The sequence below is a fragment of the Aptenodytes forsteri genome, unplaced genomic scaffold, assembly GCF_000699145.1.
Source record: "Aptenodytes forsteri isolate BGI_AS27 unplaced genomic scaffold, ASM69914v1 Scaffold149, whole genome shotgun sequence".
NCBI classification, from domain to species: domain Eukaryota; kingdom Metazoa; phylum Chordata; class Aves; order Sphenisciformes; family Spheniscidae; genus Aptenodytes; species Aptenodytes forsteri.
The window spans coordinates 619,968-630,863 of NW_008795560.1; the positions used below are offsets into that span (position 1 = coordinate 619,968).

General features: G+C 49.3%; 1 protein-coding gene across 1 annotated transcript in view; it reads right to left on the minus strand.

Moving 5' to 3' along the window:
* Positions 1 to 1,891: 1,891 nt before the first annotated feature.
* Positions 1,892 to 10,896, minus strand: part of LOC103901353 (thyrotropin-releasing hormone receptor) — an 11,737-nt gene continuing 2,732 nt past the window's right edge. Inside the window, exons 3-4 of the mRNA XM_019472827.1 lie at positions 10,395 to 10,896; positions 1,892 to 2,272 (exon numbers count right to left, since the gene is read on the minus strand). The exon at positions 10,395 to 10,896 is cut by the window's right edge and continues 3 nt beyond it. Of these exons, the coding sequence (XP_019328372.1) occupies positions 1,892 to 2,272; positions 10,395 to 10,896 (883 nt within the window). The remainder of the gene's footprint in view (positions 2,273 to 10,394) is intronic.

Consider the following 10,896-nt stretch of genomic DNA (forward strand, 5'->3'; position numbering starts at 1 on the left):
AAACTGTTTTAGGGGGGGGGGGGGGGGGAAATCTGTACTAGAGAAAAGATTGTTACAAGCAAATTGTTTCATTTCCTAGTTTCTTTTGCTAAGTGGAACAATTTTCTCACATCATAGCAAAAACACTTCCATTTTCTTCAAGAAGCAAATCCCAAATCTCTGTGCGGAACTTCCTTAACAACAATAAAGAGGAACTTTGTTCCTAAATTCCCAATATACACAGAAGAGTGCAAAAACGGCATGAATCCTCAAATTCCAAACACACTCTGTTTCAAATAATTGCAAAAAACAATGTTCTCTTTCCTCATCCTTCAGTTATTTTAGGGACAAAATAGATAGTTTAATAACTCACAATATAATAATCATACATGCAAAGCCACCCTACACCAAAATGAAATCAATCCTGGACAGTTCCCGACACATCGGTGAGAGGTGAGGTCTTGTTCTGACTCGCCCAGGCAAGTGATTTCCCATAGACACAGGACGGTTACTTAATGTCTTGTGCTCTTAAAAATATCACACAGATATTTTCCAAAGTGTATGCAAAATTCTAAGATCATTTAACACTATAGTTTGCTGGAAAATGGTGTTGAAGAGTGAGGCTGAATTGGCTGTTCAAAGAATTTTTTACAGTCACTTGAGAGTTACTGGTGGCTGACACTTGTTTTATTTGGCAAGAGCCGTAGTGTTTGGCTCATGTAATCTTCTACATTTTACTCCTAGTCCAGATAGTCTCTTGCAAGTCTGGGGCAAGTGTCCTTGGACTGATTGCTTGGATGCCTCAGGTTATGAATATCCACTTTGCTCACAAGATGATAGCAGCAATGAGTATTGTTAATGTCTTACAGTCGGTGTGTCACTTATCACAAAACACTTGATGGACTTTCACAAATTATTTTCAGGAAATAAGAGAATTGCTTCACTTGCCATTGAAATGCAACTGTAGCTGGGACGGAGAGCAACGCTGCTCGATGGTACGCAGCTACACCACACCGGGGCTTACAGGACAAGGCTATGGTATCCAGCTGAAGCAACTAGAGGAATTTGGACAGAAAAGGTAAAATTATCCAAAAGAAGTTTATGTCACAATGATGGAAGTATTACTATTACCTTAAGGAACACTCATTATTAGTTTGTTCATTTTTCCGTAACAAATCTAACTGGTCTGGACCTTGGGTTTACGTGCTACCAGCACAGCGATATTTCCAGAAGCGTGGGGTGAAGTTTGTGACACCCAGCTTCGGTTATTCCTAACATAGGAGTCTCCACCTGAGAGAGTCCTTTTAGTCAATGGACAGACATAGTCACATCTCAGGAGGCATTCATCTCCTCCTGAGGTATGTGTCTTCCTCAGAGGACTATGCTGAGATGAGAGGAGCCGCTTCCTGGAAGCGCCTAATTGTCCCCATTAACTCTAAAAGGACCCTAGAGGAGCAGCTCACGGAGGGTGTCTGTGTTATAGGCACGTAAATTCGGGTAGGTGAATCTCAGCCTGTAAGAAAACTGGTCCAGCAGAAAGAAGTTGTGCGGTTTTTTTTTTTCCCTTGAATGCCCTTCTCTTCCTGGATTTCCTTTCAATGCTCTGGCCCAACTCAACAAACAGTTGCACTTGCACGTAACACAGAATGGCGTTGCACTGCTATATTTAACTACAGATTCTTTAAAGGTGCTAAACACTGACCTGTGCCTAACACTTCACCAAACAAGAATAAATTAGCGTTAAGGAAAAGCAAATTAATTTGCCTCTAAGAATCTGTTTTGCTAAATGCCCTGGAGAGGTATTAAATTAAGGTTGCCGCAATGCCAAAGCAACTTCTGTTGGCACTTTCCCAACACAGTGCATACAGCCACATATCTCCCACTGCCTGCGTTGTTTCCAGGGTCCCAGGATTTATTTGGCAGGCTCGTTCTTCTCTGCAGGTGCAGGAAGACTGTTCAGATCTTCTTGTTTGGTGATGTTGTGATCAGAGCTGTCATGAGAATAGTCCTTCATAACGCTGTAGTACACCGGGGCGGTGTATGGCGCGGGGTTCTCAGCACTCTTCTCTTTGCACTTGCATAACTTCCTAAAGGCAGCCCTGAATTTCTGTGACATGAGGTTGTAGATGATGGGGTTGATGGCACTGTTCAGGTAGATGCACATGCGGCAGAAGAGAAGGAACCAGATGTTCAGGTACGGAGGGTCCATGAAGGAGTTCACCACCACCAGAGTGCGATAAGGCATCCACAGAAGGGCGAAGAGGACCACCACGACAGCCAGCATTTTGGTCACCTTGCCGGTGGGGATATGCAAAAAGAGAAGTAGTCAGATGATGCTAAATCTCCAGCAGAGCTTTCCCACCCGGAGAAGTGGCGCAGACAGCTAATTCAGCGTACGTATTGCTTATATCTCTCTTTAAGCATTTAAAATAGGCACACAAACCATGGGGCTGTTCCTCTCTGGCTATTCTATCCATTTTGTTCATGAAACAATCTTGCATAAATAAACCCCTTAAATGACAGGTTTTCACCTACCACTGAAGAGCCTTTAAAGCTCTTTAAGGCAAGCATCCACCAGCCTGGAAATGGGCTGGGATAATCATGGGAATTTCTGTACCACAAAGCAAATTTGAAAATTGCACATAACAATAAATCAATGGGGAAAATAACGTGCAAAAGTGGGGTCCTAACTTCTGGGAGTGCCATGGGGTATATCTCCACTCCCCACCTAGGATCTTCTGCTTTCCTACGCCAGCTATGCTGTTCCCAGGGAGAGGCTCCTGGTACAGAGCACCACCGAGAGCAGAAGAGACTGCCTGGGGTCTTACACAAACTCCTACTTGTGCTGATATGGGAGTTACTTAGCTAATTGGTATGAGTTATTTTAATTTGCAGCACACTAGGGAAGTACTACATTAACATATTAGGAACGAGAAGATACTGAGAATTCAGAAGTGAGCAGTAATTGCCCTCAGCTCGACTCAAGCTTGTTTAAGAAAATGAGTTTTTGTACTGAAACTCCAGTGATCCTAATAATTTCGACAGCTATTTCTGGTAGGTGACAATCATGCTCCAGCAAATACTTACAGAATACACACGTCCCCAAGGAGGAAAGTATGAGTAAACACTGATACCGCATGCATATTAAGGCAGTGGCATTTCAAACGTCAGAAAGGGAGTTGTGCAATGACTCCAGTTCTCGATATGGAAATAAGCACTTAGATTACGTTGACAATCTCTCAGTTTTTCTTGGAGTGCTTTTTTTACTTAGTCACAGGCAACGATGCCTTCCTGTAATGCTTTGAGTAGAAATTGGGGGTGGTTGGTAGTGGCAACAAAAAATTCCCTACAAGAAAGGGACTATTGTCAAGCTGAGGCCAAAATAGAAGTGTTTTGCTGTGTGTGGTTTAATGGGAATGTGAGGACACTTCCCAGAATAAGATCTTGCAGTGATACTGTGGGTGCCGAGGCTGTTGCTAAGACTGCAGCATGTTTGTTGCCTTTTGGGAAAGATCTGAGAGATTGTACAAGATGTGCCAGTAAAAGGTAGCTTCAGAGCTTTTCAATGCCTTTTACAAGGGCTGGCTGGATGCAGAAGAGCGAGAGCCATTTCACAAGCTTTTGGTTTCAAGCCACCCTATCTAGCGTGCAACTGCTAGGGTGATAATCTGGTTTATAGAAATACTCCTGAACAGATAGGCTAGGAGTGGACAGCAGCGGCTTGGCACACAGTTGACCATGGTCAAAATCTCTACGTACCAGCATGGTTGTAGCCACTGCCTCCTGCTGAGGCTGGCAGGACAATCCAGGCTTGACCACCCCTTGCCAAGGGAAGGAGCATCCTGACAGCAGTGGTAAGACCGTATTGCTGTGGTCTGCACCGCAAGACCTGGGAACAGAGAGCTCCCGATACTAGATCAGCCCAGAAAGGCACAGATTTTGCTTCAACACTGTATGCCACATGAGCAGTGCATATGCATGGGACCTTCATTTTCTACTTCTCTAAATACCTTTAGGGCAAATAGACACGGCAGCGATGGAGCATTCAGCCACACTGCTGCCTTCCACAGACCCGCTTCTCAGGTTTGCAGAGAGAATTGCTTTTGCCATATTTTGATGCATCTGAGGTTTGTTTCCCAAGAACCTGAATGAAGTTGATCTAAACAAAACCGTGCTAATAGCTGAACCCTACAGCAAAATGCAACCAACTCCTCAGCTTAAGTGATCCTAAATACAATTTCAGTCAGAATTTAATTCCCCTCTACAAAGCAGTTTATTCCTCCTGGGAGATGAGGGCAGGCTCCGTGCTTTTCCATCCCATGCAGAGACAACACATCCCGGTCCTGCCTGGAAGGGTCCATGTTAAAGGGCTGTCTTGGGGGTAAGGTTGGTGGGAGACTTTCCATCAACTTCAGCAGTCCTAGACAGCGGGATTGCTGCAAAATATGTCCCGGGAAAGTGAAATACCACACCTCTGCAGGTCCTCACTGACACAGACACTCCTCACTCAGCAGTTGTCTCAGTTCCTGAGATGCAAAGTTACCCCCCACAGAGCGGGGGAGAATAAATCCCTGAACTTTTACACACTTAGCTCTGCTCTCTGGCAGGTGTCCCTTCCAGCCGGGAGGTTTCTGTATGGCCAAAATATCTCCTTTAAAGCTAACAGATTAATACTGCTCATGTGCTTTCTCCTGAGACTGAAACGTCTTTGGCTTTTTGACTGTTGTAACTCTCTGCCTTGTTTTACTGTTCGGGAACCCACAAAGTTTGTGAAGAGTGATCTGAACTCTGCACCCGAGTGACAACACCACGGGGAGCGTATCCTAATAAGGCTGAAAAGTAAGCTCATTCCGGCCCTTTCTGAGACCAAAAGAAATGTAGTCTGGGAAAGAACCAATGATTCATCTGCTTTTTAGCCATAACTGCCCCTGCTTTTTAGCTGGTTATTATGGAAATGCCGGCGGTGCCAGCGAGCACTCGCCCAGCTCCCACCCGAGCAAGCTCCCAACACCTCCCTCCAGACCGCAGAAGACCACAAAGTGCTGTCATCCAAAGAGTGCTTCCTGCTATGCATCCTACAGCCCTGTGAAAAAGCCGTCTTTGTCCTGGGAGGGGAAACTGGCTGGAAACAGCACCATGAGGATTTATTACCTCCGTCTCACTAAATGCCTTCAGTGCTCCCCAAGGACGCTGCATCCAGACCACAAGCTGGGACAGGCAGCCCTGCCCTGAGCTTGCTGTAAGACTGAAATTTGCCTTTTAAAGACAACCGTCCGTACGGACCATGTTCTCCTGGGTGCGACTTTAGCGAAGTTGCGTCGACACAGGATGTCTCCTCTGAATAAAACCTAACGGTCTGTCCCAAACTCACTTTCATATGTCCATCATGGGGAAAGAAATCTCCAGCGTCGTCTGCTTGCATGGCTGAAACCTGTCTCCGTGCCTTTCCTCACTCTATCTTGCTGAGGCAAGTAACTACAGCACACTTGAGGTGCTCTGAACTGACTTCTGCTGCTCATGTGAAAAATGAACCTAATCAGCACTGAGGAGAGTTTGGGACATTTATCCCTAACTGGAGTAGTCCTGAATTATGGCCCCCAAAAAACAGCTGCACCCAAAAAAGCCAGAGCTTTGCTGTAGCCTCAGAGCATCCCTCAGGGAAGCACCAGCTCAGGGACAATTTTTCCGACAAGTGTTTTGCAACAACTCTCTTGTACATAGTGTGTGCACACAACAGCTGTAAAGGAGTTATGGATAGAAGCAAGACAAAGGTTTGTAGACAGAAGGGGATGCTTTACTAGGACAGTTGATATTTAGCTGAAAACTACTTTTGAGCACATAAGCCAGTGTTGTTGCTGGATGGGCAAGGATATCTGCTGTACAGACCCCAACAATTTTTCCGACAAGTGTTTTGCAACAACTCTCTTGTACATAGTGTGTGCACACAACAGCTGTAAAGGAGTTATGGATAGAAGCAAGACAAAGGTTTGTAGACAGAAGGGGATGCTTTACTAGGACAGTTGATATTTAGCTGAAAACTACTTTTGAGCACATAAGCCAGTGTTGTTGCTGGATGGGCAAGGATATCTGCTGTACAGACCCCTGACTACATCCTGGGTCCCTATGCCAAAGCTAAGGGACAGCTCATCTTCCACCTCCACGGGCCAAGCCCAGTGTTAACTCCTCGGGCAAACCCACTGTGAGCATCCTTCTCACTCCACACAAGATGATCTGCGTCTTGCATCCCCGCGCAGCCCTTCCAACCCATCCCTCTCTCAGCGCTGTGTCCAGCCTCTGCCCCTGTCCTGGAGGCCACAGACGCTTCTCCCCAGCCAGTGTCACCCCTCCCTGTCCAAGCACCGTCATCCTGAGCTGCAGCATCCTTTTTTAGGAATCTCACTCCCTCTAGTGGTCCCTCTCCGGCAGGTGAAATATGTGCTTGGAGGTGGCTGGTGTTTGTATCTGCAGTGCTTTGCTTCTATAGGTGATAAGTACAGCAAAATTCATGCCTTGCGTTGTCCTGCTCTGGACTTACATGTTTTAGAGACACCAGTGAGGGAACGGCAGCATCTTCATGCTCTGAAAAGCAAGCAGTGCAGCGCTGGTGCTGTGTAGAAGCACACAGTGAGGATTTTATTTCCAAACTCTGCATCTCCCCAGCGAAACACCCCCAGCCACCCAGGCTCTTCAGAGTCAAGGGAGAAAAATGGGCACCTCTGGCGTAGCCCATTTTGGACATCTCTCAGGGGACTCTGGGCACGGTGCCTGGAAGAGCCTGTTCCCCTACAAAGAGAGGCCAGAGGAGGAGCACCGACGTGGGTGCCTGTACTTTTGTCAGAGGGACCACCTGAGTTACACACACCCAACGCCTGTCCTCCTGCCCTGCTCTGCTCTCCTGGCCGACAGATCCTCCGGGAGCCGAACCACCCTCTCACACCACTGGTCTGTGATGGGAATCCGGCAGATTGTGCACCATCACCCCAACAAACTCAAAGGTGTTTGCGGGGTCGGGGTCCTGCTTTGCTGCATCGCTGGGACGCAACCTGCTGTCTGCAGGGTCTTATGAAGCTCTCACTGCATGTGTGAAGCCTGTCAGGCAGCAACACTATTGCTGTTTTGGACCAAACTTGCAAGTGTGATTTCTAATGGTCTCTTTAGTGGTTTAGTCTACACGGTAATTGCATTTTAAAGAAGCTTCACCCTCACTTCAATCTTCCCCCCCCGGTAGCATGTGCATCACTTTCACAGCCTCCTCATCACCCTGTCAGATTGGAGACCACCAGGATTTGTTATTAGAGCAGTTTCCAATGCTGTGTCCTCACTTCTGATGCTCAGGACAAAACCCTTTACGAAGGGCTCCCATGGAAATTCCTGGTGACGTTTTCAAGGGCTGTCAGCACTTCTCAGGAGAGTGTGAGAGGTCGATGGCATTACCTGTCAGGCTGCCCCTTCCTTTCCACCCTGGCCAATGAGCATTAATGAGCAAGGAAACCTGCTTATAAGCTCCTCAGCCAGCATCAGCTACTGCAAAGCAGTGTCTGGTGGTCCGAGTTGAGATCCATCTGTGTTTCTTCTTTCCGAAAGTTTCCTCTGGTTTTGAGGGCAGTGATGCCATGGCTATCAGAAAATCAGAGAGGAAAACTCTCTTCTGGTGAAGACAACACAGGACACCGGTGTCCAGGCTGCTCCCTTTTAGGGCTCCTACCTGCCCATTGCATGGGGGCTTTTTGCCGTTGATTTTCTTGGAGGTAAACCTTGCCTGGAGAAGACCACTCAGGTCCCATCTGTGCCTCTCTCCCGCCTTTGCTAAAGCCAAGTTGGTGGGGTGTCCCATGGACCTGGGTGCTGGTGGTGCTATGGGGGCCATAGCCCCCCCGGACACTGCCCTGCGCCTTCGCAGGGGCACATGCGCCTCTGTCGACATCTCCCACATGTTCTGCTGTGGGGCCCCACTGACCATGGGAATGCTCTCCTCTGCACTCGCTTTTAAGCTCCTTCTCCCATCCAGTATTTCCATCTGCCAGCTCTGCTGGCATGAATGGATTCAGCTACCTCCTTTCTCAGATTAAAACCCCTTTCTTAATGATCTGCCCATTCCCCAGCACTCAGCCCGCGCTTCCCCTCTGCTCTACCCCCGCTGCCCCCCTGGGGTCCTGCACACTGCAGCATCTCCCCCCAGAAAAAAAATCATTCCTGTAGCCCTGGCTGCCCCTGCTCGGGGAGATAAATTCCAGGCAGAATCCAGTGCTGACCCCTTGGGGTCTCAGGAGGCTTCTATCCCCCCTGGGTAGTTAGGTTGTTGGTTTTTCCCTCATAACTAGATGCAGAATCATGACTCACTGCAGCTTCTGCTCCTCAATCCATTGCACCACCAGCAAAAATCTCCGGCTGGATTTCAGGCAATGCTCAGGCGGATGCTCTGACAGGACCTGGATTCGTTATGCTCCAAGCACTCCTGTTCACGCTGCCCGAAACTCTTGTCAAAATAGCTGTGTGGTTTTACTTGGCTTTGGTGCACAGATAACTTATTTCTGCACCAAGAGTCCAGCAGATCAACCCCACAGCAATGAGTCAAATGCTTAAGGTTGAACATACGGATCCTGGTTTTGCCCCCTCTGAGTTTATGGACAGTCATATAAATTTCCCTATGATTACATATAAAATGAAGCAATCATGTCCTATGTCATATCCAACTTGTGAAAGATGTTTATGGAAAAACCTGGATTGCAGCCACCTCTGGGGTGCAGCACTGCACCCATTTGACAGCCACCAACCCCTATGTCAGCCACCTAGCCCCCATGCCACCAGTGGCACAGCTGGGGTTTCTTCCTCCATCACTCTCAACACAGCCTGCTTTGAAGAGGTGCTGGTGCGAAATCAGAAGGAAGCATTCAACAAACCATAGCTGGAAGCCCTGGGAAACTGCTTTACAGTTTAAAAACTCAGTGCCGTCTTTATTCCTAATGATGCCAGCTCTGTGATGTCAGGCCAGCCAGGGGAAGTCTTTGCATGCTAAGACATTTCAGGAGGTAACGACGATCTCAAGAAAACTCCCGGTGTAACAGAAAAGAGAGCACAAGATGTTTCCAGGAGCTGGAGTGCCCGTCATGCAGCCCCATCAGGACTAATGGCCTCAGCCACTTGTCCTAATGATGCTGGAGCATGCTGTGTGCAGCACAGCCGCTCCACGGCACAGCCCTGTGGGGGGAGCGGCACAGCCCCTGCAGCGGCTGCTCTGGAAGGAGAGGTCCATCGACCCGCACCTTTAGGTACTGCCTTGCAGTACCTAGAGACCTCGCTGCCAAGCACCCTGCCCGAGGCTCCCGCAGCGGCCAGCAACCCTGGGAGAACAGGCAAGTGCTTTTGCAGAAGTCAGAACTTGCTTTAAACCTTTCTGTGCTGGAGGAAAAGGGAGAAAAAGCTGAACTGGAAAGACAGAAGTTCATGAAGAAATACACGTTCTCTGGGCTGTTTGCTTCCCCTCTGCAACTGAATCGTCTCTTCTGGGGAACGGAGGTTCCTGTGCAAGTCAGGCAATGAGATACTGAGTTGGAAAAACAAGGACTTTAAGAGAGGCTGAAGCCTATTTCAGGCTGTCTGGAAATCAGGTCCTGCTCACTCAAAATCACAACAGAACTGGTGATTTCAGGGACTTAAGCCAGACTCCCAGATTCAGCCCTTTCCTTTAAAATAGCCCATGTCTCTGCCTATGCAAAGTTTGAAACTGGAATGGGATGGTCTCCTGCAAACGGCCAGCAAGCAGGCAAGAGCGTCCCACCTGTCCAAGGAGATGGGGCAAGAGACAGTAATTGTCCATGTGAACAGAGAAAGAGGAGGAACGAGGGCAAGAGGTGGGAGGAGAAGGAGATGGGGAGCGAGCAGGCAGCTGAATGACAGAGGAGTCACCGAGATGCAAACACACCACTGTGACACCGAGGTGCCTTCTCCAGCTGCAGGAACTGGGGGGCTGCAGCCAGGGCTGGGCTCAGAGGGCAGGGGTTCACGCCAGCTCTCCCCTCCCTTTGCTCCTCTAAATCTGAGGTCACCTGCCCAGGACCCTGCCTGGGAGGCGAGTCCTGCCGGCATACTGTGACCCAGCACTCCCCTTCCTCATGGAGGCAATCAGTAATTAATTATCCAGCAAACACCCCTGCACTCCTGCCTCTCCCAAGAGATGCTGGAGCCCTGGCCTGCTCCACCGAGCTCAGCCGAAGCAGGGGGACCCCATCTGTGCTGCCAGACCCCAGCTGGGCTTGGGGGGCCTTCTGTGCAGCAAACCAACCCTCTCCACTCCCCCCACAAAGGGAAGCAAAATATTGGGGCACCCCATCCCCTGCCAGAACACCCCTCAAAGCACTGAGCCCCTGACAGTGCTGCCTGCAGCTCCCTGCCCCAGCCCGGCGGGGAGCCCCTACCTGCTTGCGGGAGCTCAGGACCCCCTTGTTGCCCCGGCAGGAGAGCTTGAGGGAGCCACCCTGGTGTGTGGAGCCCAGGCAGGAGTGCTGCGGGGTGGCGGGCAGGGGGCTCATGAAGAGGATGCGGGCAATGAGGCCGTAGAGGACAGTTGCCAACCCCAATGGGATGACGTAGAAGACAGCAAAATCCAAGAAGTAAATGGGCATGTAAAGGCTTCTGGAGACCCGGTAGCCACAGCTGACCTGTGCCCCATCCGAGAAGGTGACCTGGGTCGTGTCCACCAGGAAGAACCACATGAGGCAATAGAGGGAGGTGAAGAGCCACAGCGAGGAGATGATGCGCTTGGCGCGGGACACGGTGCACAGGAGCTGCGCTTTGATGGTGTGGCAGATTGCAATGTAACGCTCCACCGTGAAGGCGGTGATGGACCAGGCGGAGATGTTGATGCCCAGGTACTGCAAATAGGTGATGCAGAGGCAGCCGGCGGGGCCGGACACCCAA